The 23130-nt window shown below is 49.4% G+C and overlaps 10 protein-coding genes across 10 annotated transcripts; 3 read left to right on the forward strand and 7 right to left on the reverse strand.

Moving 5' to 3' along the window:
• Positions 1 to 43: 43 nt before the first annotated feature.
• ASPVEDRAFT_120806 (choline-phosphate cytidylyltransferase) lies at positions 44 to 1612 on the reverse strand (the record flags this gene model as incomplete). The annotated part of the gene is made up of 4 exons (XM_040805824.1): positions 44 to 163; positions 218 to 617; positions 672 to 1022; positions 1107 to 1612. 4 exons carry the CDS (start codon positions 1610 to 1612, stop codon positions 44 to 46), a joined length of 1377 nt encoding a protein of 458 aa, XP_040663422.1.
• A 1246-nt stretch (positions 1613 to 2858) lies between these two features.
• On the reverse strand, positions 2859 to 5489 carry ASPVEDRAFT_303185 (PP2C family serine/threonine-protein phosphatase). The gene is made up of 8 exons (XM_040810348.1): positions 5135 to 5489; positions 4414 to 4732; positions 4258 to 4331; positions 4114 to 4198; positions 3843 to 4049; positions 3519 to 3779; positions 3368 to 3456; positions 2859 to 3307 (listed from the first exon to the last, which is right to left on the reverse strand). The coding sequence occupies exons 1-8, from the start codon at positions 5168 to 5170 to the stop codon at positions 3104 to 3106; spliced, it is 1275 nt and encodes a 424-aa protein (XP_040663423.1). The 5' UTR covers positions 5171 to 5489; the 3' UTR covers positions 2859 to 3103.
• Positions 5490 to 6199: 710 nt separating this feature from the next.
• On the reverse strand, positions 6200 to 8998 carry ASPVEDRAFT_79359 (putative transmembrane glycoprotein; the record flags this gene model as incomplete). Its single annotated transcript, XM_040816683.1, has 1 exon — positions 6200 to 8998. The coding sequence occupies one exon, from the start codon at positions 8996 to 8998 to the stop codon at positions 6200 to 6202; it is 2799 nt and encodes a 932-aa protein (XP_040663424.1).
• Positions 8999 to 10327: 1329 nt separating this feature from the next.
• ASPVEDRAFT_37079 (mitotic-spindle organizing protein 1) lies at positions 10328 to 10855 on the forward strand. Its single transcript, XM_040811381.1, has 3 exons — positions 10328 to 10538; positions 10629 to 10706; positions 10775 to 10855. The coding sequence occupies exons 1-3, from the start codon at positions 10461 to 10463 to the stop codon at positions 10844 to 10846; spliced, it is 228 nt and encodes a 75-aa protein (XP_040663425.1). The 5' UTR covers positions 10328 to 10460; the 3' UTR covers positions 10847 to 10855.
• A 20-nt stretch (positions 10856 to 10875) lies between these two features.
• On the reverse strand, positions 10876 to 12743 carry ASPVEDRAFT_37083 (uncharacterized protein). The gene is made up of 5 exons (XM_040811382.1): positions 12588 to 12743; positions 12223 to 12523; positions 11950 to 12171; positions 11622 to 11897; positions 10876 to 11561 (listed from the first exon to the last, which is right to left on the reverse strand). Exons 1-5 carry the CDS (start codon positions 12606 to 12608, stop codon positions 11164 to 11166), a joined length of 1218 nt encoding a protein of 405 aa, XP_040663426.1. The 5' UTR covers positions 12609 to 12743; the 3' UTR covers positions 10876 to 11163.
• A 335-nt stretch (positions 12744 to 13078) lies between these two features.
• ASPVEDRAFT_49626 (putative ATP dependent RNA helicase) lies at positions 13079 to 15217 on the forward strand (the record flags this gene model as incomplete). Its single annotated transcript, XM_040814190.1, has 3 exons — positions 13079 to 13303; positions 13360 to 15018; positions 15086 to 15217. The coding sequence occupies 3 exons, from the start codon at positions 13079 to 13081 to the stop codon at positions 15215 to 15217; spliced, it is 2016 nt and encodes a 671-aa protein (XP_040663427.1).
• Positions 15195 to 16498, reverse strand: ASPVEDRAFT_37086 (PITH domain-containing protein). The gene is made up of 3 exons (XM_040811383.1): positions 16256 to 16498; positions 16076 to 16187; positions 15195 to 15849 (listed from the first exon to the last, which is right to left on the reverse strand). The coding sequence occupies exons 1-3, from the start codon at positions 16398 to 16400 to the stop codon at positions 15429 to 15431; spliced, it is 678 nt and encodes a 225-aa protein (XP_040663428.1). The 5' UTR covers positions 16401 to 16498; the 3' UTR covers positions 15195 to 15428.
• A 95-nt stretch (positions 16499 to 16593) lies between these two features.
• Positions 16594 to 17888, reverse strand: ASPVEDRAFT_37090 (ESCRT-III subunit protein VPS20). Its single transcript, XM_040811384.1, has 3 exons — positions 17723 to 17888; positions 17226 to 17589; positions 16594 to 17156 (listed from the first exon to the last, which is right to left on the reverse strand). The coding sequence occupies exons 1-3, from the start codon at positions 17764 to 17766 to the stop codon at positions 16938 to 16940; spliced, it is 627 nt and encodes a 208-aa protein (XP_040663429.1). The 5' UTR covers positions 17767 to 17888; the 3' UTR covers positions 16594 to 16937.
• A 225-nt stretch (positions 17889 to 18113) lies between these two features.
• Positions 18114 to 20421, forward strand: ASPVEDRAFT_120733 (putative AAA family ATPase/60S ribosome export protein Rix7; the record flags this gene model as incomplete). Its single annotated transcript, XM_040805815.1, has 3 exons — positions 18114 to 18161; positions 18224 to 18466; positions 18523 to 20421. The coding sequence occupies 3 exons, from the start codon at positions 18114 to 18116 to the stop codon at positions 20419 to 20421; spliced, it is 2190 nt and encodes a 729-aa protein (XP_040663430.1).
• A 116-nt stretch (positions 20422 to 20537) lies between these two features.
• erb1 (ribosome biogenesis protein ERB1) lies at positions 20538 to 23101 on the reverse strand. Its single transcript, XM_040811385.1, has one exon. The coding sequence runs from the start codon at positions 23059 to 23061 to the stop codon at positions 20683 to 20685; it is 2379 nt and encodes a 792-aa protein (XP_040663431.1). The 5' UTR covers positions 23062 to 23101; the 3' UTR covers positions 20538 to 20682.
• Positions 23102 to 23130: the final 29 nt, after the last annotated feature.

Raw genomic sequence — 23130 nt, forward strand, 5'->3', positions numbered from 1 at the left:
CATCCTCGGAAATCGAAATAATTTGACTCGAGAGGCTGGTAAGTTACTCTCTTTGATGGGCTGGCCCTGTGAAGCCGTTGATGCGCTCCTGCTCAGATTCGTGTTCTTCTTCGCTAGTTGGCGACTGGGCTCGGCTTTCAACGAGAGATCGGCGACTACGCATCTGCGGTTTGTTAGCTGTGCTACATACATTAAATTTTTTTAGAGTGAAGCTTACCCATGCCCTAACACCCCCGATCAGCCCCAAGCTGTAACCGGTTGCGAAGTCTGGCTCTCCCCTCCCATTGATGCTTTCTGGTCGACCCAGGGCTTCGACGCGAGAAACATGGGACTTGCCGGCACCTGTAGGGCTGACGACGCCGCGTGGGCTTCCAAAATCGATGCTGTTCCTTGCACTTGGGGCAGGACTATTGGGCCGTGAATTCCACAGTTGCCGCAACTCCCGGCTCAGTTCCTGGCCGGTGTTTGTCCAATTGGTCATGATGCTGTCCCGGAGCTCTGACACATGTCGCTTGATCTCCAATTCGTTCTTCTTCAACCACGACACATTCAACTCCTGTCTGGACGCTCCACGCTTGAATTGCCGTGAGATATAACGGTCGTAGTCGCGAACAATTCTGCAAACGTTGTTAGGAGATATACGCAGCAGAACGGGAGAATATAAAACGTACCTCGTGATAACACCTGTTGTGCTGACACCCTCCGTCCGTTGAGTAACGAGGAACTTCCCTTGTGCCTTGATAGGAGCATAAATGTCGTCTCCTTCCGCAGCTCCATACGGCAAGTCATCGTGTGCAACGTAGTCAATTTGATGTTCATCGATGAAATCTGGGGTGACAATCCATGGGCAGTTCGGGTAGACCTCATCAACCCATTTACAGTGTCGAACACTCTCCGCCCGCTCTGCACCGCTCAGGACCGTGAGACCCTTTCGCAGGTGAGTCTCGTCGTCCCCAGTGACACCAACTATAAGATAAACATCCGGGAAGGCCTTCTTAGCCTGTTCGAGTTGCCGCATATGACTATCGAGAGTATATTAGCATAGTTCAGCAAAGTTGAATATCGCAGGTCGAAAATCATCGAGCAGAAAGAATCTAGAAACTCACCCCACATGAAACAGATCAAACACACCATCTGCATACACTCGGACCGGACGGCCTTCTGGAGGCGGATTGGTCTTATATCCACCAGCAGGGTCCTGTAGTTGACCGAGCACGGGAGGCTTCATCAACTCCTGCTCGCGGACGGTATCCACGTGCAAGTCCGGCCGATCTTTGATGAGTCCCTCAATGTCACTGCTTGCCGGAGTAGTCTCAGACGGCTCGCCCGGATCCTCCTTGCTAATTGAAGTGTCCTTTCCTATGTCACCATTGGATGAAACATTTCGTGCCTCGCTCACTGAAGCTTTTCGGGCCCGTTTTGACGGGGGGTTGTTGGTAGTGGCCTTGACAACTGGCGGGATGACCGGGCCAGTCGAATCGTCGCCTTCTTCGCCCGAGGCATCGCGTGACGATGGTTGTTGAAGATCGGTGGTGGATGATTTGGCGATATCTGCTGTTGACAAGTGTTGGGAATTGGCGCGCTTGCGTTTACTAGAAATTGGGGAAGACATGATGTCGGACTGAGGGAGCACTGCTCAACTTCTGTCGATTTGTATGAGAGCGCAGGAGGTTTGGGATGGAAAATTGAGAAAGACTGAATGAGAGAAGACCCGGGGTGGGCGTGAGTTGGTCGCGGCGTGGGGGATACTAAAATCAGGGTCACGGAACGGAAAAGACGACGTTGCGGGAGTCGCCGACTGAGCTTCGAGAGCTGTTGACGGTTCGCGTTTCTATCGGCTAAGCCAGAAGGATACACAGCAGCAATCCGGACAGCTCGGAATGCAAGACCTAGCACAAACCGAAAAAAGGGAAGAATTGTTTGATGGCAGCATCTCTCCTGTTTCTTCTCTTTGAATAGGGGCCAAAAATTTTCGAGTGATCAAAGCATTTACAGCACGTGGTATAAGACACGTATTGAAACGGAATTACAATTATATTGCGCAATAGTATACGATTCTAACTGCCAGCTTAATGTAATATACGTGTAATACACAAATTTGTCCCTACGAAAACTGATCAGCACCAAGACTACCTTGGTCTACTGCGCCACGACCCGACCGGGGGGAGGAGGCTCAAGCTTGTTTGCGTTGCTGCCTTGGCCCCTTGATCCTTCGGGAGCAGCAAGCAACTTGAAGGCGCAATTTTAGGTGCTACGCAGTGCTTTCAATGCAAGAACGGTGAAGAGAGTATTTACAATAATAGCAGCCAACAGATTCTATCTGCATACGATATGAAACAGGACGCCACAAACGTGGATCTCGTCCATCACGTTTCCAGAAACTCCTTTGCTGACACGAGATTCATGCCGTAGACTGAATTTCTCCGGTTACGCCGACATAAGTGCAATGTGTGAAATGTGCCCTCAGGCCTTTCCAGCCACTGTCGAGTTCGTGAAATAGACGGAAAGGGAGGATCCTAGCGGCCACGGAAAACGGAGAGCGCCATATCACGAGGAAAGACAAACTGGCGGCGCAAACTGTGGAAGAAGATATGTCAAACATAGTGGAAATCATGGAAGATTAAAGGGGGAAATGGTTCGTCAATAGCTGTTGTTGCGGTATCTTATGTCGAGACATGAAACAAACGTACTCTCATGAGGCCTGCCGCTTGCGGCACCGGCAAGCAGAGAGAAGAAAGATGACAGGGAAAAAAGATGCCTCCACCCCCTCCACGAACTCTCTTAGATATCTAACCTGAGCGACACGAAAGGCGAATTGACCTGGGTGGAAGTTCGTTAAAAGGTAATGAAAATGGGATAAAAAACAAGAGATAGAAGGGGATCAAATAGTCCGTCTCTTTTCGCATCTTCCCCCTCAGCCATCACCACCAAAGAGCCGGTCATTCATAAGAAATAGGAACTCAATAAGCGACGTTAGAGAGGGTAGAAACGTGAGACTTCAGATCCGGGAGTGAAGGCGGCGGCGGGTGTGGGGTCGTACATCACACGAAAGTCGTTTCAAGAACCAAAAGGAAGGGAATCAGGCGTAAATTTCATGGCAGGGCTACGAAGATGCGGGTTTCTGCGGTGTTCCGGTACTGGTCGAAGTCTCTGGAGCGCTGGAAGCAGACGTATCCGTCTGGGCGTTTCCAGACTGAGGCCCAGGGGTCCCTTCGCGTTCATTCCTTTCTGTATCCGAATCCTGGCGCTGCACTTGATTCGAGATATCCTGGTCTTCCTCGGTATGGTCAAAGAGTTCCTCGTCGTTCTGCTTTTCTGGAATTAACGTGCTGCCATCTCCCAAAAGAATTATTCTACCGGGACGCACGCTGAATGGGCGGGTTCGATCATGGTCGAGCTCGTACTCATCGGGGTTTTCTTCGAATTGGTTACGAATTCCCGGTCCTCGAAATTCAGCTGTACCAGTCACCGTTCAGTCAGTAGGTATTGGAAGGCCATGGGTTCCTCAGGAAACTTGCCGTACTCAGGCGGAGCACAAGGGCCATCGCCGTTAGCAACCCGCTCCGCAATCTGGTTATACCACTCCTCCTTGGATCTACCGTTGAGAAGACCTATGATAACCATTGTCATGTTGTCACAGCCGACTCCGCCGGTTTCACTGTTGGAGGCGAGGCAGTTGTCCATCATGTTTTCACAGATCCGGTAAAGGTCCTGCTTGGCCGCAATACCGCGGCGAACAAATTCAACTACAGCCTGGGAAGACTGGCAATCCCAGATGCCTATAGAATATCAGAATCCGGAAGTCAAGGTTGAGCCCGAAAAGAAGAGGTGACGAAACATACCATCGCAAGCAATTACTAAAAACTCATCGTCGTCGGAGAGATCATGGACCGTGACATCCGGATAAGCAGTAACAATCTGTTGTTCAGGAGACAATTCAGGGCTTTTCTTGAACTCGAAATCTCCAATGGCACGCGACAGGGCGAGATTGCCGTTGACACGACCGAAGTCAACGAAACCACCTGCGGCGCTAATCCGAGCTTTCTCGCCTATAAACCATTCATTAGAACATCAGAGGTCCAAAACGGTTTGAACCGAAATTTAGCCACGAACCTTCATTCTGCGGCTTGTGATCGAACGAAAGAGGCTTTGCGCGACCCTTGACACCCAAAACGGAACGTGAATCACCAGCATTTGCCTGCGATATAATTTGTTATTGGCCGAATTCCTCTTTCATAGGTCGGATTTAAGACCTACCACCCAAATTTTATGTTTCGAAATCACACTCACGGCCGCAGTGCAGCCGGAGACTTCCTCCTCATATTTGGGATCTAACCGGGTTAGACCTCGACATGGACGAGCCGGGACGGGAATAATGGAGGTAAAGTCCCCTCAAGGTAGCATTTTACGAACCTTCCAAGATAGCTCGATCGGTAGCGAGAAAGCCATCCTTCAAAGCCTGCTCGACATCGCCTTTTGAGAACGTTTCCTGTTTTGCGACAATCTTGTGAACATTCTCCCCCGCGAATAAGGCGACTTTATCTCCACCGTGGCCATCGTATACTCCGAAGAAAGCAAGGCGCTTATCAGGATCGGTGGGCTTGTCATTTGAGCCGGTTTCTTTCGCTTGGAGATCTAGGACGGCGGCATGGGCATCCTCCATGCTGATTCGCCAGCCCTGCATCGCCGAAACGCCGTATATACAGCATTCATCTTGACCTTCCGACGAAGTCTAAACAGGTCACAAGAGAATTAGCGAATATTGGAAATATATGCACGCAGTTCATATAATAGATAGAAAAAGAAGACGATCGGTTTGTCAGAGTGGGAAAAGCTTTTTGTCGTGCTCGGACGGGGACCCCGCAGATATGAGCCACGAATCTGGAACTCCTCGGGCGAAGAAAAAAGAGCACGGATAAAATATGGATGACGATCTGCGGATTGGTCCGTGACAACTCGAGTGATAAGGAGCATGATGGCAGACAACAATATGTTCAAAGGGTTTGCTGTTGGCAGCACAAACAACGGGCGAGATAGGAAAAGCATTTGGAATCGCAATCGGATGGTTGTGGTGTGGGGAGAGAGACAGAGGGGTTTCAAGGCAGCAAACTTGATTCAGACAGTTTTCACGTACCTTATCAACGACAGGCTCTGACAAGGTCTGGCCCATGATTTCTATCAGGTCACAATTAACTTTTGAAAAACAGACAAAGGGGCCAGGATCACAGAAGCCCAGCAAGAGGTTGAGCGAAGGGAAATTGGGCGAGAAGAGAGGGGGAGGGGAGGGAGCAGAATCAGGTGGGAGAGAAGGAGGGCAAGAGGGCAGAATGGATAGGCGGCGTGCGGGACAGTCCCAGAACCAGCAGACCAGCCCAGGCCAGCTCTTTGAAGGTGTTCATCAGGGATGATGTTAAGTGGAGACTTTGTTAATGAACTTATCGTGGCCTTCGGTCTTTGTTTTAATTGTCTTAAAGAGATCCGGGCTATTGATGCACAAATACTGTCACTGTCACTATGAATTGGAGACATCCCCGGGCGCCACATATACTCTTGTGCTTGTATAGACTATAACTACTTGGGAGGTATCAAGCCAGCTGAGGGTTGTGATTATAATTAATCCCAGAAAATAAACACAAGTCAGCCCAGTGTGTCTGATCTCCCCAACCGAAATTTCACACTCGTTTCGTGAACTACAAGGGCGAGTGCAAATTTTCCAGTCGCGTGCTGCCGAGATGATGAAAGTCCGACGGAAACGCTTAACTAGCGGCTGGTTCCTCCACATGACCTCCTTCACCAAGGTTGACCCCTATGAGAAAGATGGACTATGGAGCGAGGCAACAGCTGAAGATGCAATGCTGGTCATTTAAACAACTGTCATCGAACTTTGGATGTCCAACCCAGCCCCTCATTGGCTTCGAAGTGAAAAACTCTGTCAATCACACCATGCCGCGGTCGAGAAGCATTTATGGGTCCAATCATCGTTGTCGCCCGGGTCCTGGGTCAGACACAAAAGCCCAGCTGAAACAGATCCTTCATCAATGTTGGTGGATTGGTTACGGGGTACAGTCGGCGACAAGCTATGGAAGGATTTGTTCGCAAGAAGGACTTTGATTTATGTTAAAGTTACACAATTAAATGCTAGAGCCGCCCTTTTAAACCGAACAGAATGGTATCTTGGCCAACTAAAACAAGACTAACATCAAACAAACGCTATATCACTGCTCAATAAGCTTCCCGTGGGCTCTCTTTGCAGTCCATGCTGGTAGCTCGGGTCCCGCTCAGACGCTCGCATCAGACTCACCCGACGAGATTTCGCCTCTTGTTGGAAAGTGGACGCCGAAGGGCTTTTCCGGAGCCTCCGCCAATTCTGTAGCGACGGGCTCGATCTAGACCAACGACGAGGATTTGGGAAGTTTTGGTGATCGTCAGGAACACGGGCTGCGCCAACATCATCGCGTCTGACGTTGTTCAAACTCAACTCGCTGAAAAACCGCGGGAGCGGCGAAATGATCTTTGAATAATGTTGCGCCAAACTTGATTGACTTGGCCCGTTGTTCAAAGCGCCCAGTGGCTGAACATTCGGCGATTCTTCCGATAAGGAGCTAAGGTATGCAGAATGTCGATAGTCATCTGTATAAATAGACCCTGACATTGCCGTAGAACAGGGCCGTTCTCGGCGCCGGCAGTCATCGTTGTCTGTGCTACTATTGACAGTATCTGGGCGGCTAGCATTGCTTCGAGCCCGCTCTAGGGCCCGAAGACTAGATGATACTCGACGAGTGATCGGACCAGCAATGAATGGGTTGGAGGAATGTCGGCTTCTCACACGACCTTGGACAAACGCCTCTAGCGAATCAGACTCGGACAATGTCATGCTATCACGGTCCACGGTACGCATGCTCATTCTCTTCGTGTAATCCTGACTGTCGCCCGTACGGGTAGGGGGGCGAGGAAACAACGGCGCCAAATTTCCCAGGTTACTTTCTTCACTTTGCAAAGACGCCTGCGTGTTCTGCCAGGAGACTTTCACAAACCCATGTCCTGGTGGTCCAAACCCACCGGCTCCATGCCCGGCACCGCTGAGCCTCACAGGGAGACCGTTAGAGACCGAGGAGATGCCACTTGATCGTTTGGACCACCGTTTTGATCGGGACGATAAAGCGGAATTTCGTTTCATAGACCTTCTTGGTTGGATGGACTTGAGCGGCTCTCGTCTCCCAGAACGATTGGAAGCACCCCTCCGCACTGGCGGGCTGCTTTGAAAAGAAAGCCGACTGGGTTTGGTAGCGGTCTCTTCTGGTGGTTTGTTTTCATCTTGTTCCGGTTCTCGCAATGGAGTAAATTCCCAGTCAATCGTTGAACTTGAGAAAGTATTCTCCTTGCCTGGCGCTGTTGCTTCACTTTCATTATTGCGGCCTTCGCTGCTAACGTTCCACCATGGCTCTAGCTCCAATTTCGGAGGTTTTGACTCAGGCGGTAAACTGTCGCCCATAGCCGGCGGTTTACCCTGTGTCGTCTTTTCGAAGGGCTGGCAATGTGATAATCCGGGTCCAAGAGGACCTGAATCGGGTGGAAGTGCTTTCTCTTCAAATCCTTGTTCCCCTCCATCTTTGGTCGACCTTTGTCTTCGTCGGCAGCAATATAGAAGAAGTAGAGCAATGCCGACACACCCTAACGGTATGAATATTGCCATCACTATAATGCCTGCCTTGTTTGCACGGGAGCCACCGGAACTTCCGGCGGCTCCATCTCGGTTCGAATTGTCTCCATTCACAGTGTTGATGGTGAATGTCTTGTTACTCTCTGCAGTCCCTTCTCGAGCCGTCAACTGAAGTTTGTAGGTGCCTGGGTGAATATCTGACGGCACTCCTCCATAGAGGGTTTTGTTGTCACGATTGTAATGAAGCCAAGATGGTTGTTGTTTAAGGTCAACATCTAGCTCAGCAGAATCATCGGTAAGGACGGAATTGTTAAACGTAAATGCGAAATATTGGCCGATAACAGCATCACATTCGTCGTTGAAATCATCCCGGAAGAATTGTGAATATTGCAGCGAGACGATAAGCTTAGCCATGTCCTGATATATATCCTTCACAATGATTGTTACGTTAGTGTCCTTCCCATTCGTGGGAGGGGTCGCTTTGAATGATAAGGATTCCTTGTCCACTTCCACCCAGTCTGGAGCGTCGAACTGAGTGTCTGCTAGCATATCGCTTGTCGGCTTGTTCCCGTCCAGGGTCAAAGTATCGCCAAATTTTGGACTGGCGAGCTCCTTTCCGCCGGTAACAAACAGTGTATGGGAACTTTGGTTGAACGAGAAAATGTGGGGGCTGACAGTAATTTCAAAGCTTAGGACCACTGCGCTAAATCCCGACACATCAGAAGCAACCAGGTTGAACTTGAAACCTTGAGGGCCAATGTTGGGTGCAATACCGTGAAACCGAAGACCCGACTGGTCAAACCCAATCCATGAAGGCAACGGGGCATTGTCAGGGTATGACGTTCCATAGTATACTGTCGATGGGCGTGTGTTTGCAAAAGTCTCCTGGTCAAAAGAGAACGAGAATGAATCACCGGAGTGCACAATAAGATTGGACGGAGAAGATGTCGGTCCCATCGCCTGGAGTTGAGGGACGATGGATTTCCCGATTTTTGGGCCATCGTCTGTGGTGACGATGAGAGTAACTTCCATGCTAGCAGACCCGGATTTGTCGGTCGCTACAAGATCGAACTTGGATGATCCGGCATCTTCTTCCCGAGGAGTACCCGACAAAGTACGAGACTTGCTATCCACATTTAGCCATGGTGGTGCGTTTGACGAGAGCGAATATGTCGTTTCAGAGTCGCTTCCACCAAAGGTGCCCTGTGAGAAGACGAAATGGTAATTATGTGATACTCGAGCCACAGGAGGAAGCTGCGCATTCAACGGGTAATTCGCAACTACTGTCGCATTGACTGCTAACAGAAAGCCTAAGAGAATCAATGCGAGGCGCGCCATAGCTCAAAATGCGGAGATGCACTGAAACCCAGAGAACGGCGGTTGCAAAAAGCCTCCAAGGACATCTGAGGATTGGGAGTTCTTCAAGACAAAGGGCAGGTTTGGAGAAATTGAAAGATGGAATAGAAAGGCAGCACGAGTGGGAAAAAGGTGTCCTTAGGGGGCATTCCCCTAGGGCGTCCGCGCCCAAGGGCCGTCCTATACAGGAGAACTCAAGCCTTTCGCGTCCCTTCAAACGAGCCATACCTAGATATGTTTGACGTCACAATGGTATTGGAATGGTGAGAGAACACGGGTCGGGCGCGATGAATCTCACGTTGCGAAATGCAGCCCCTGCAAGGGATGCTTCAAGTAGCCTTCCGCCTCGGACCAACCTCGCCTATTGATTCTTGAGCTCGGACGGTCCTCGGAGAATTGAGGGGTCGAGGAATTGCAAACTATAATATCCCTAGCTCCAATATTCACTGAATTTTCAACTCCTCGAGATCAGGCCCTCCAGGGCCGAAGGGTCAAAGGGGAGGCCCAGGAGTGAGTCCAGACTCTCGGCTCGAGACTCAAGTGATTAGGACATGCTCATGTGCCACATTCAAGGTCAAGGATCATCTAGATCTCTGTACGGCATGGTGCGTAGTGATCGAGAGCCATATTCTTCAATACCATTGTGTTTATACAAAGACCGCGCAAACTGAGGCATCGAGCATTATCCACCCATAGATGAGCACTGCAACCGAGTCCGAGTTTATTGCATTAGTTGCATCTTAATACCGGCGGGACACCTCTGAAAAGCAAACATTATGAAGGAGTGCAATCCCTTTATGCCGAACGTAAAGCGGCAGAGGTGGTGGTTGCGTGCCCTGCAATGGTGACTGGGTCACAGAGCACTTCAGTATGAGGCCCTCTCCTACAGAGCTCCTCACTCTCAGTCTTCTTCTCGGTGCGTGTGATCTGAGATAACCTCAAACCTCGACAATTACCTAGGTCTCGCCCAATGATCCAAGGAACAAATGTCGGATATGGTCAGATCCTTTAGCATTCCTGGACCCCTCAGGATCTACATTCAACTTGGTTCGAAGCGTGAGAGCAGAGTAGAGTCACGGCCGAAATTAAGACAATGTATAATAGTATCCAGGGTGTTCCCAATTCGACGTTAATTTGCGTGGAATCGCTGGGAAGGTAACTTATTAACAATAATAAGAAAGTTGAAGTTCAAGTGTTGTTCCTGAAAATCCTCACTCGTATGAACTGATATCCGCCGGTAATTATCGTAACTATCGTAACGTTACCATTTTCCTTACAAGACCCGCAAGGGCATCAATCACCACTCCAAAGACCAGCCCGAAACTCGTCTTGGGTAGGCAACACTCTTTCTGCACTTCGTTGAAACAGCGCAGACGCTTTTGGGGGCCACTGGGACCGGCTTGAACAACTGAAAGTTTAAATCTGGATACAATTTTTCTCTAAAATGCCCCCGCAATCCGATGATAAGCGCCAGGCTGCTCGCGAGGTTATTGACATTCTTCACGAGATCTCAACCCTCCTTGTATGCGGTTCATTTCCCCATTCCTCAGCATGGCTGTCAGGATCAATGCTTGTCAGATGCAGTGATTTGCTAACTCATTCGACACTCAAGAACACGAACTTGGATCGGACTGAACTTTCTCTCTGCGTGTCTTTGATCGAGAATGGAGTCAATCCTGATGCTCTCGCGGTGAGTCCAGACTAGATGTACGAATCTATCGTGTCGTGAGGCTGATGTATCTATCAAACGTGGCGTAGACTGTAATCAAGGATTTGAGGAGGGAAGGAGAAGCGACTTCACGCGCCCCCCCAAACGAGTCGCCGGAGTGATTACCCTGCTTCTTGTGTGGTGTCGTTCTTTATAGCCGCTTCCTTTTGCTCTTAAGATACCCTGGTTCATATTTCAATGATACTTTTCAAATTATAGTTTATAGTTTATGTTACTGTCGGTATATTTTTACAGTGGGATACTAAGAATTCAATGAACTAGTCCGGCCCCTAGGCCTCCCGTAAACAATCTCTGGTATCATAAACAATCACCTAAGGTATACATGGCAAGGTAGTTTGGGGAGTGATGGGAACAACATCAAGCAGGCTCGTAGCAGTTGAGAACAGCACAATAGCTAGGTAACAGCTGGTACGAGGGCTTATGACGTCTTTGCAGAACTCTCTGCTTTATCGCTATCTTTAGAGGCCGAAGCGGGCTCTTCGGATGCATCTTCAGCTGTCGCTTTCTGTGTGCGATCACTCCCTTCGGTGGTGTTGGCATCTTTAGGCTTGCTGTCCTTCTCATCATCACTATCGCCCAAGCTAAACGGATCATTTTCCCCTACTGGAGATGGCTCGACCGTCGAAAGAGGTTGCCACTTTCTCTGCTTTCCTCCCGCAGGGGGGTGGCGCTTAGCAGGTTCTGAAGCATCATAAAGGTTGCCAATCTCTGTAGGTGGTCCTTCCTGAAACGATACCTTACGTCTGTCTGGTGACGGCGAGGGGTTTTTATGTAATGCGGAACTACCAGGCGGCCGTGGTGGACGTGCGGGGGGCGCTATGGTTAACTGTTAGTCTAGCCACAAAAGTATTGGAAAAGGAAAATGGAGTGAAAAACCTTCTGTATCCCTCAGTTCGAGCGCAGAGAAATCATCGCTCAAAACTTGTGGGTCTGCATCGTATCGCTCACGATCACCACTGCGACGGCCCAACTCGCCACTTCTCCGAGGTCGACCATAGCTTTCCTCGCTGTATCCATGCGCAGTATGGCCCTGGTCTTCTTCATCATCCTCGCCGTCGATCCTCTTTTTCAAAGTCTGAACCCATGAGCTGACCTTTGTCTGGGTATCAAGGAAACCCTTGCGAATGTTCTCGCGAATCACAGGAAGATCGTCTGCAGCACCGTTAAATAACCACGCCAGCACTCGAATAGCTAGGATATATACCATCAAAGAAATTATACTCTCTCTCATCCGCTTCATTACCAGCAGCCCGTTGCTGGCGATAAGATTCATCTTCTCCACGTGGTTGTGCACGGCGATTGTAGTGTTCGGCAAGTTGACGAGCATAGAGCTCATCAGCTTCCAGCTGTCTCTGTGCTGCAGATGGGCGCGGCGGCTTCGGGGGAACATAGTCATCCTGCGCAGTCGCATTTGGATCCGTCATACCTATAAACCTGTCAGCCCATAGCCTAATAATTTTGAATCAATTATGCAGACCGAGGAGCGCATGGAAGGCTCGCTCCACATCATAGGCGCTTGCCATCAACACTGCTTTGACAACAGACTCATCTATGGATGGGAATGCTTCTTTGAGGGTATTTTCCGCTTGTTGCTGCGGAGACAAGGGACGTGGTGGTTTCGGCGGGGCTGCCTCCGCGGTGCTCTGGGTTTGTGCTGCAGCTGGCGCGGAGGTGACACCGGTCTCTTGGAACTCATCATCAAAGTCTAAAGGACGCGCAGTGGTGGGGGACTCTGGATTTGAATCATTTGGCCCAGCGGGTAGTTTGGGGGGCTGGTTCTGACTGGGGGTGAGCTTGTATTCCTTGAAACATGCGGGGGTCAGAGAGGGGTGGAACACATACGGCTTTGTCTGTATCGGACATGGTTGCTGGAAGGCGCAAGTGGTATAAAAACGATGGGCGCTGGAAGTTGTAGAATCTGCAGTTTTAAATTTGGTATCGTGAAGACCTGCGGCGAAAAAAATGAGCCCAGCAGGCAGAAAGCAATCGAGATGTGAGTGAGCGAATGCGATTAGAGGCCACTCAAAGCTCCCAAGCATCAGCCACCTCGGGAGCTCAGCCACTCTGTTACCAATAATACAGTGACGTGTTAACTCACGTGACAGAAACACACTGGATAAGGTAGGTATGCATTGCTGCTTTAACCAAGCTTGATCCACCGGAGCTCTCCAGGGCTTGTTTGCTTGGCTGCCTTGTCAATGCAGCCTGGAACACGAATTAAACTGCAATGCGGAAGCTCTTGGTGTAAATTCAAGATGATATTTGGATTTCACTGTAGACTGAGGTGACTTCCTATTGCTACTGAAACTTCCAAACTGTTTTTCAAAGCAAACATGGCTTCGGAGTTGGATGTCGGGACGAGTTTTATTCCTTCCCTATACAAGCCGCCGTCCTTACTTCCAATCGCAAGACACAAGGAGAGTTTGCTATATCTTGTGGAGACGTACCCAGTCACAATTGTCATTGGGCAGACTGGGAGCGGGAAAACAACTCAACTACCTCAATATCTTGACCATGCAGGATGGTGTGCAGACGGAAAGGCCATTGCCGTGACACAGGTAATACCCGTCCCATAATATCGCTGTTTATTTTTGATTAACCCATGTTATATTAGCCCCGTCGAGTGGCCGCTACCGCGGTAGCAGCCAGAGTTGCAGAAGAAATGCGTTGCAAAATAGGCGAAGACGTGGGCTACTCTATTCGCTTCGAAGACCAAACGTCCTCTAACACGAGGATAAAGTTCTTAACGGATGGAATGCTACTTAGGGAGGCTCTTGTAGATCCTCTTTTATCGCGGTACTCGGTCATTATGGTCGATGAAGCACATGAGAGGTCGCTGAGCACTGATATCCTCTTGGGCATCCTCAAAAAAATATTAAAGAAACGCCCTGAGCTCCGTATCGTGGTTAGCAGTGCAACTTTGCAGGCAGAAGATTTCTTACGCTTCTTTGCTGGAGACGATTTCCAACAGGATCCGGATGGCGAAATTGGTGGAAGCATTGGAAGAATAATAAGCCTTGAAGGCCGGATGTACCCAGTCGATATCTTGTTCCTCGAATCACCAGCTGAAGATTATGTGGAGCGAAGCGTGAAAACAGTGTTTGATATACACCAACACGAGGGTGAGGGAGATATTTTGATCTTTCTTACCGGGCGAGAAGAAATTGAAACTGCAATTCAGTCAATTTCTGAACGCGCTGCTACACTCCATCCTAAGTTGAAGTCTCTGCTACCAGTTCCTCTTTACGCGGGTCTCACGACAGATCAGCAGATGTACGTCTTTGAACCGACACCTGAAAACACACGGAAAGTTGTCGTGTCGACGAATATTGCCGAAGCCTCCGTTACCATAAACGGGATCGTCTACGTTATAGACTGCGGGTTCTCAAAACTGAGGGCATACGACCCTAGCACGGGTATCGAAACACTGACGGCAGTACCAATATCAAAAGCTGCAACTGTCCAACGCGCTGGTCGAGCTGGAAGAACAAGGCCTGGAAAATGCTTCCGTCTCTATACACAGCAGGCATACGAGCAATTACCCGAGGCTACCATACCGGAAATCCAACGATCCAACCTTGCCCCTGTGGTCATGCAGCTAAAGGCCCTGGGAATAGACAACATAGTCCGATTCGACTTTCTGACCTCGCCCCCTGCAGACCTTGTGATACGTGCATTTGAGCTTCTATATTCATTGGGAGCTGTTGATGACTACGCCAAGCTTACAAATCCTTTGGGCATGCGAATGGCGGAGCTTTCTGTCGACCCAATGATGGCAAGAGTTCTCCTTTCGGCACAATCCTTTGGGTGCTTAAGCGAGATTCTAACTATCGCCGCCATGGTCAACCTTCAGGGCGCAGTGTGGGTTCAGCACGATGGGGATCGGAAGTCTTCTGAGAGTACCCGCAGAAAGTTCGCCGTCGAGGAAGGTGATCATCTAACTTATCTTAATGTTTACCAGGCATTCGTCACAAAAGGGAAGAAAGATTCCAAGTGGTGTCGAGATAACCTCCTGAACTATCGATCGCTGCAGCGAGCTGTCAGTGTCAGAGCCCAGCTCAAGCGATATCTTGAACGCTTTGGAATACGAGTTGATGAGAGTCTTCCGTACCAAACTAAACAGTTTGATATTATTTCAAAACCTGCTGAGCATATACAACGATGTCTCACAACGGGCTATTTTGCCCAGGCTGCGAGGATGCAGCCAGATGGCACGTTCAAAACAATCAGCGGGGCCATGACCCTCCATGCCCATCCCAGCTCCCTAATGTTTGTAAGTGACTCCACCCATTCTATCAAATTGAGACTCGGAAGGTTATCTGCTCACACGTAGGTTGTAGAATCGGAAGGCGGACTGGGTCATCTTCCATGAAATAATGCAGACAGGAGAGAAAACATTCATCCGAGACGTTACCAAGATTGAAAAAAGCTACCTTCTTGAATACGCTCCTAATTACTACAGTGTTCAGTGATTCGATAACTCTGTCAGTCAATCTTGAACTAGGATAATTAGAGTTCAACTCTATGATACATCCAGAGAGCGCCATTGCTTGCCATGCTTATGCCGAAACCAGTTTATAAACCATAATTTCATTACACTAGTGTCCTCTCGAAGAAAGCAGCACGTTGCGAAAGTACCCATCTTTCCTTTACGGGATCGCCTTAATCTCAGAAGAAACCGCGTCACTGGCCAGGCATGATCCGGCCACCAACACCACTGACACCAGGGATGGCCACATGGTCACCAGGATTAGCTGCCGCTTCATACAGAAAGCTAACGGGCTCTCGATTCAAGGCCATGAACTGACCCTTAAGCCCGATGTACCCAACTTTTGTCACCTCTTCCTCGCCATCACTCCAATTGTCTTCGAAGAACAAAGTGATAGAGGTGGTAGCGTTCCAGTGCGCGCGGTTTAAGGGCAGTTCAAAAACATCAGTTCCTGGTATTGGCTGTGGCACTTCAATATTCTGGGTAGGTTTGAGTTCCGAGGCAGTTGAGAAGTCTAGGTCGTCGCGGTTCTTGAAGAGTTTCACCGTTTTCGGAGCGGATGGTGTGGGGGCAGTGTAGATGAGAATGGAGTGGACGTTGACTTGGCCAGTAAATCTGTAAATAAGTGAGATACCGTTAGCAAATACAGAGTCTCAATCATAGCCTTTCCGGGAAGCGGCAGTGTTTATGGTGATCATGATATATCGGTATCGCTATCGAGGTTGAGGGGCACCGCGGGGTAAATCGTGAACGATATGTCGTTCACAGTAATGACCAATATCGCGTTGGGAGAGAAGGAAGGATAGAGGTGGATGGGGAAAGAAAGAAACCGAGAACATACGGTATATACATCAACAACTGCTCGTCTGCGTCACTCTCCAGCTCCGGCTCGTCGTTCTGCCTCTCCACCCATGTTTTCTTGACAATCGCAGCTCCGGACCCAGGTGTCGCTTCTGTATCACATTAAAACATTAAAACTGATTCCCGTGTTGCATTCTATAGAGGGAAGTCAATACCATACCGTTCAATGTAATGATTGAGTCAAACTGGATCTGAGAGTAGAGGAGAGATTGGAGGGCCGGAGTGATGTCATTCGAGTGGTCGTGCCCATCGTCTCCTTCGCCGTGGCAGTGGCCGTGATCGTGAGAATGGTGGTGATGGGACATGGTGGGAATACAGATGTATTATTGATAGATCCGATACCTTGGAATGGTGGAACTAATATCAGCGGCTACAACCCGAGAGCGGAATTGTTATGGGTCTGTCGAATATCTGATGCGAGAATTTTCTCTTCCTTAATAAACAAACGAATGTCATCACCGGCCACGTCGAGAATCTCTTTGAGTAACAACTCCCGAGCGCAGTATATCTTCAAATTCTATTCTCTTGCCACCTAACTTATTATCATGCTATTGTTCGATTGCGCTATTTTGACTTTTCGACTTCACAAACCAACTGCCTTAACATTCAATCAACAACCACATGAGATCGGAATATGAAGCTCGATCTGCCCGGACTACTAAATTTGACATATATTTGATTGTAATATGAAATTCCACAATTAGAATACTAAGACGGTCCAAATTCTAGTAATGCCTTCGATGGTAACAATAAATCCACACTCAACTCCAGAAATGCTGGGGTCGCGAAATGTGAAGGGCAATTTGGGGAATTTCACCCTTCCCAAATTGGAGAACTAAATATCACGAAGCAGGTATCGCAGTTCTTTCCCTGGTTCCCTGCCCGGTTCTCGCTTCTTGCCTCGCTGGTTCCTCTTCCGCGACATCCTCTTTTGGGGATTTTGTCGGCGCATTAGGAAGGCTGGCCGGGCCTTGGACCTCACGATGAAGGGTCTCGAGTTCATCCTCCACCTCGTCCTCATCCTGATTAGAAAGGTGACCGGCAAGCATCTGGCTGATTTCCTATACGTCCAATTGCGTTAGCTTCGCCGAGTTCATTCGTATTGGAGTACCCGTATGAAGTTTTCATACCTCCTGATAAGCTCTAGCATCCTCTGTCTCTCCCATCAGCTTCTCCACTCCGTCAATACCTCCCATCTCCTTATTGATCGTTTGAAGCACCTGCGTTCCTTGCTGCAGGCCGAAGAGGACATCCTTCTGCACAAGGGCAAATTCGACTTGGCTAGTAAGTTGCTCTAACTGCTCTAGTTGTGCATCAGTTTTCGCTAAGAGCGATTCCTGATACTTCTTGCGACGCAACGCAAGAAGGGCACGCTTGCGATCATCGCGGGCGAGGCATTCCTTGGCGATTGCAGTTTCGCGGTCGGTGAGGACCGTGATGCGCTTTTGATACTGATGAAGTCTATCGCGCTGGTTTTTCATATCAAGAATTGCTCTGGAGCGGCGATTCAAAGTTAGCAACTTCATCAATACCGAAGTTCAGCCTTGCGAGTGCGGAACGGCTAGTAGGAGGCAATGCTTCGTGGCTGCGAGATATATGAATAGGAAACATAATACGGAGAGCATACCGATCTTGGGAGGATATTTTATGGGAGCTATTCGTATTCCCCATTGTCACCGCATGTTTTCGCCTTCGTAAACTTGTCTCCCAGGCCTGTTCGCTGTTGACATCGAAGCACGAGGACCGCCAGGCGATAAGATATCAATCAATCAGTGAATGACGTTGCGTCGCTGCCGATATCACCTGGTATGATCTGTTACGATACACTATTAATACGTATTTATACCTACAATATCGGCGAAAATCATGTTTATGAGGCAGAATTTACGTAACTATAACGGAAATATAAAATAAATCGGTCAATTTATTATCCGATCCTTCAAAATTATAGAAAATCCGCAGTTCGCGATCATGAAGTAAAAGAGTCGAAAAAAAATAAATTGTTTTTTTTACAGGATATGCGCCGCGGGGGCAGACCAACTTTGAGGCAGGGCCTCGATAAAGAGGTGCGACACTAGCACCGAACTTGAGGCTGCTCTGGGCCGTCTAATTCCTTCTTATCCTCCAGGTCTACCAAGTCGTTCGCAAAATCCTCGATGATCAGGCAGAGAACGACCAGTTTCGCCTGTCAGTGACAACGATCTATGATTCCATCAAACGATCCAATTCGAGTTTGAACCGGAAACCGAAGCGAATTCTCGAAGATAGCATTGAACGGGTGGTCGAAGTCATCAAAACCGATGTACTGGGTGAAGATGAAAACGACTCGGTAGATGGCGATTTTGCTGGGCTGGAGGAGCAGCCAGTACAGGTATGGCCTTGCTTTTAAGCCTTTATTCCTTTTTCTCTATATACTGACTACCCCAGGTCTCAAATAGTATGAATAAAAGCCTTGTAGGCGCGTGGAACACAGCTACAAAGGCCCCGAAGTCCGAAGCCAATACCACAGAGAACACCCCCGCCCCAATATCGACAAAGAAACGACACCATGGAGGCGAATCCCACTCCTCCAAACGGCGTAAGGCAGAAAGTGCTGTCGACAGATCTCCGCCAACACACTTGAGTCTTTCGGATTTGGGTGGGTTGGACGACGTGGTTCAGCAACTAGGAGATCTTATCATTCTTCCCATGACTCGCCCACAAGTTTATTTAGCATCGAACGTACAGCCTCCTCGTGGTGTGCTGCTACATGGTCCACCAGGTTGCGGTAAAACTATGATTGCCAACGCATTTGCGGCAGAGCTTGGGGTGCCATTTATACCCATTTCAGCTCCGTCTATTGTTTCAGGGATGTCGGGAGAATCTGAAAAGGCCCTTCGAGAGCACTTTGAAGAAGCGAGGAGATTAGCACCATGCCTTATCTTTATCGACGAGATTGACGCCATTACGCCGAAACGAGAAAGCGCGCAAAGAGAAATGGAGAAGAGAATCGTCGCTCAGCTTCTTACATGTATGGATGACCTGGCCCTTGAAAAGACAGATGGGAAGCCCGTCATTGTTCTGGCGGCTACGAATCGACCGGACAGCTTGGACGCGGCCCTGCGCCGAGGAGGCAGATTCGATAAGGAAATCAACATGACTGTTCCTTCCGAACCCGTCCGGGAACAGATTCTTCGAGCACTAACACGTAAGATGCGCCTTGTGGATGATTTAGATTTCAAAACTCTAGCAAAGAGAACGCCGGGTTTCGTGGGGGCCGATCTGAACGATCTGGTGTCCACTGCCGGCTCTACCGCAATTAAAAGATATCTTGAGCTATTGAAATCAAATAGCGGCGAAGAAATGGATATCGAGGGAACAGATGACCTTAGCCCCAAGGTCAGGGAACTCCGTCGGCTCATAGTTCACGCCAAAGAAACTCCCCTTGGCACCGAAGCTGAGGTCGTCCTTGTATCAAACGCCGACTTCTTCACTGCCCTGCCTAAAATCCAGCCTTCTTCTAAACGCGAGGGTTTTGCAACCATCCCAGACACAACCTGGTCAGACATTGGCGCCCTAAGTGGAATCCGCGATGAACTCGCTACCGCAATAGTGGACCCTATCAAGAACCCCGAACTTTACGCCAGCGTCGGCATCACAGCTCCAACAGGTGTTTTGCTCTGGGGTCCCCCGGGATGCGGCAAGACGCTTCTTGCAAAGGCTGTGGCTAACGAGTCACGGGCGAACTTCATCAGTGTCAAAGGACCTGAACTTCTCAATAAATACGTTGGTGAATCCGAACGCGCCGTCCGCCAGGTCTTCGTTCGCGCTCGCTCCTCCGTCCCCTGCGTTATATTCTTCGATGAACTTGATGCACTTGTCCCCCGTCGGGATGATACCCTCTCTGAGGCATCTGCTCGCGTTGTCAACACTCTTCTCACGGAACTTGACGGTTTAGGTAGCAGCCGCCAGGGCATCTACGTGATCGCCGCCACAAATCGGCCAGATATCATCGACCCGGCGATGCTCCGACCCGGCCGTCTGGAGACTCTTCTCTTTGTGAACTTGCCCTCACCGTTGGAGCGCGCCGAAATTCTCCAGACCCTTGTTCGCAAGTTACCAGTTACATTCAACGAAGATCTTCGAGGTTTGGCTGAAGAGTGTGAAGGATTCAGCGGTGCTGATCTTGGTAGTTTATTGCGGCGCGCCGGATACAATGCCATCAAACGTCGGGATACGATCAGGTTTGAGGACTTTGTTGCCGCAAAGTCGTTTATCCGGCCCAGTGTGACTGATTTGAAAAAGTATGAAAAGTTGAGGAGGGATTGGAGTGGGGGGGTTGTATGATCTTGCTATTAGAAGAACTCTAGAGGTTTGGTGATCTTAGTGTTGAGTCTAGACCTGAAATTATTTACAATGTATAGAACTTGAGTACGTGGAGCAAATATTGCTTATCCGCACTGGTATCTTACGATATCCTTGATGAGTTGAAAAACGTTTACTTTTTAATGCTGTGGATATCAAAAAAATATCTCTATATACACCTAAACGCCCTTCTGCACAAGGTATGAGGGGAAATTAACAGGAACTCTGCAGCAAGCTGCCAGATTACATCCACAATCGACACGTTCCATCTGCACCCGCACTAACACACCATGCTTCCCGAGGGTGCCAATCGACATCCAAAATACCTAGTTCTCCGGTGATCTTGTGACCCTTCAGGACCTTGAGTGGAACAATGCTAGCATTGCTGAGCATATCACCGGTGACATTGCCATGGAAAATTTGAAGAGAGCCATCATCACTGGCGTCGGCAAAGAGGGGATAACGTCCGCCGGGGTGGAATTTAACGGCGCGAATTGCCTTGCGGTGGTAGCGGAGAGTTTTGTATGGGCGCTGGGAGAGCTCGAGATCGTGCCAGAGGAGACGTCGGTCGTAAGAACCGACGATGAGGTTGTCACCACCTGCGGCAGTGGAGGATGTTGGGTGGATATCGAATGACGAAATCCAGCGGGCACCAGGCTGAACGATCTTGACGAGAAGTTGGCGGGAAAGATCGTAGGCACGGATTGTACGTTGGTTGGCGACAAAAAGGATAGGTTTCGATGGGTGGAAGTGAGCTGTCTGTGGTGGGCCTCCACCCTTGATGCGTCGACGGAAGGGGTACTGAGTTAAGTGTTTAGAAACAGTGTGGATTGAAATAGCCACCGAGGCCGGTGTCGAGGAGCCAGAGCACACTGTGACAAAGTAATCTCCTCGACGGTGCCATGAGATCGATTTCGCGACATAGCGGAGAGGGATCACAGCGCATACACCGGAGTCTGCAAGGGCCGCTGAGGGACGTATCCACTGAGGGGGTGTGCTCTTCTTTTCCTCGTCCGTGGCCTTTGGAGCAGGCTTTGAAGCAGCATATCCCCAACCAGCATCAAGGAGGTCCATGCTCGCCTTTTCAGTTTCGGGGTCGGCAATGGACGGGACTGCAAGGAAGATATCGTCGCCTGCTGCTGCAGCTAGGATGACAGCATCCTTACCCGGACGCCAACGAACTGCATTAACTGCCTCATCTTCACCGATTTGGACGCTCCACAGTTGACGGCCAGTTATCAGTTCCCAAACTCGAACAGTGCCATCGTCTCCACCAGTAGCGAGCCAAATACCGGTAGGGTCAACAGCAAGACTACGGACACGGCCTTTGTGTCCTCTGAAAACGGCCGCGCATGCAGTCGGGAACGGTTTCAACTCTTCTGGGCTTGGTAGTTTGGGGAGTAAGCTTTCGGGGTCAATATTCAGCTTGCTCCTCCTAACTCTGGGCGCCAAGTAAAGATCTAAACATCTTTCAAACTTTTCTTTGACGAAACTCTCATAGCCGGGCACCTTGCGAAGAGAGCCAAAATCGTTGGGGAGGAAGTCCTGCTCTCGGTCTTCAGGATCCGCCTCCTCCCAGGTTTTGCGTTCTTTCTTATCAGGCAGATATTCAGGCGGCGGGTGATAACTCTCCTCGTATCCGGGTGGTGGGAGTTTGGGAGCTGGGACGTGCATGGGATGATCAGGTCGCTCAGCTTCATCAGCCCAAAGATCATACTTAATCAAGTCCTTGTCTTCTTCGTCCTCCTCGGAAGGGGGTTTGAATGGTAGAATACGACCCTCCTTGATAGCCTTCACAATTTTCATAACACGTTTAGCTTCATGCTTTGATGGTACGAAACGACGCTTCGGCTCAGGCGCAGCACTAATAGGCATGATTTCCTGTTCGGTCGTAAACCACTCGGTCAGGGGTTCGTATGGGTTGTAGCCCTCCTCTGGGATCTCGTTCATTTGTACTTTGCGCAACAATTCGAGTTCATCCTGGCTCAGCTCTAATGGCTTTCCAGTCGATGGATCGGTAAGACCCGTCCAACCCTTAGGGATTTCAATGCTATCCAGCAATGCATCAAGGGCCTCTCCCTTTGCAGGGCGTAGGATTTTCTTGCCGTTAATGTCATAGCCAATATGGGGGTATTGATCGTAGAAAGACAATGGGATGTTGCCGATAGTGTTCGCATTCTCTTCGACGTCGGAGTAGTCGGAATTGTCATCAGGGTTAATTTCATCGTAAATGTAGCGGTCATTTCCATTCGCATCCTTCTCAATGCGGTAATTCAGTTGTTCCTCCTCGCTCGAGAATTTTTTATCTTGAGACAGACCATTCAGGTTTATCGCTAGAGGTAGCTTTTTCGCTACAACACCCCCGTCTTCTCCGCCCGACGGAATTTCATCGCTGTCAATCTCCTTCTCATCATCCTCTTCTTCATCATCGCTGCTAAAATCATCAATCAATTCGATTTCCGAGTCACTAGCGTCCTCATCACTCGAAAGGTCGTGCGCAGTGTCTGAAAGAGCGCCATTCAAGTCCCCAGAATTCAACTCATCTCCAGAAAAGACACCTGCTTCCTCCTCAACATCCCGCGTAACCGCCTTTCGCTTCTTTGAATCCTTTAAGGTCGGCATTATGGGCGAATCAGTGCTCAGACTTGGAGCTCGCAACCACAGATTTACTTGGAGACTGAAAAAAAAAAA

Source organism: Aspergillus versicolor, assembly GCF_001890125.1.
Source record: "Aspergillus versicolor CBS 583.65 unplaced genomic scaffold ASPVEscaffold_1, whole genome shotgun sequence".
NCBI lineage: Eukaryota > Fungi > Ascomycota > Eurotiomycetes > Eurotiales > Aspergillaceae > Aspergillus > Aspergillus versicolor.

What these genes read in the sequence shown, in the direction of transcription:
- ASPVEDRAFT_303185 (XM_040810348.1), bottom strand. Translation starts at nt 5,170, where the DNA reads ATGGGCCAGACCTTGTCAGAGCCTGTCGTTGATAAG. An exon ending in TCACAAGCCGCAGAATGAAG is followed by an intron (nt 4,050 to 4,113) that starts GTTCGTGGCTAA and finishes AATGGTTTATAG; the next exon opens with GCGAGAAAGCTCGGATTAGC. An exon ending in TTGTGCTCCGCCTGAGTACG is followed by an intron (nt 3,457 to 3,518) that starts GCAAGTTTCCTG and finishes TGACTGGTACAG; the next exon opens with CTGAATTTCGAGGACCGGGA.
- ASPVEDRAFT_37079 (XM_040811381.1), top strand. Translation starts at nt 10,461, where the DNA reads ATGCCCCCGCAATCCGATGATAAGCGCCAGGCTGCTCGCGAGGTTATT. An exon ending in ACGAGATCTCAACCCTCCTT is followed by an intron (nt 10,539 to 10,628) that starts GTATGCGGTTCA and finishes TCGACACTCAAG; the next exon opens with AACACGAACTTGGATCGGAC. An exon ending in TCAATCCTGATGCTCTCGCG is followed by an intron (nt 10,707 to 10,774) that starts GTGAGTCCAGAC and finishes AACGTGGCGTAG; the next exon opens with ACTGTAATCAAGGATTTGAG.
- ASPVEDRAFT_37083 (XM_040811382.1), bottom strand. Translation starts at nt 12,608, where the DNA reads ATGTCCGATACAGACAAAGCC. An exon ending in TGTCCGATACAGACAAAGCC is followed by an intron (nt 12,524 to 12,587) that starts GTATGTGTTCCA and finishes ACCCCCAGTCAG; the next exon opens with AACCAGCCCCCCAAACTACC. An exon ending in AGAGTATAATTTCTTTGATG is followed by an intron (nt 11,898 to 11,949) that starts GTATATATCCTA and finishes ACGGTGCTGCAG; the next exon opens with ACGATCTTCCTGTGATTCGC.
- ASPVEDRAFT_37086 (XM_040811383.1), bottom strand. Translation starts at nt 16,400, where the DNA reads ATGTCCCATCACCACCATTCTCACGATCACGGCCACTGCCACGGCGAA. An exon ending in CTCAATCATTACATTGAACG is followed by an intron (nt 16,188 to 16,255) that starts GTATGGTATTGA and finishes AATGTGATACAG; the next exon opens with AAGCGACACCTGGGTCCGGA. An exon ending in CAGTTGTTGATGTATATACC is followed by an intron (nt 15,850 to 16,075) that starts GTATGTTCTCGG and finishes ACTTATTTACAG; the next exon opens with ATTTACTGGCCAAGTCAACG.
- ASPVEDRAFT_37090 (XM_040811384.1), bottom strand. Translation starts at nt 17,766, where the DNA reads ATGGGGAATACGAATAGCTCCCATAAAATATCCTCCCAAGATCG. An exon ending in AAAATATCCTCCCAAGATCG is followed by an intron (nt 17,590 to 17,722) that starts GTATGCTCTCCG and finishes TCGCCGCTCCAG; the next exon opens with AGCAATTCTTGATATGAAAA. An exon ending in ATGCTAGAGCTTATCAGGAG is followed by an intron (nt 17,157 to 17,225) that starts GTATGAAAACTT and finishes TTGGACGTATAG; the next exon opens with GAAATCAGCCAGATGCTTGC.
- erb1 (XM_040811385.1), bottom strand. Translation starts at nt 23,061, where the DNA reads ATGCCGACCTTAAAGGATTCAAAGAAGCGAAAGGCGGTTACGCGGGAT.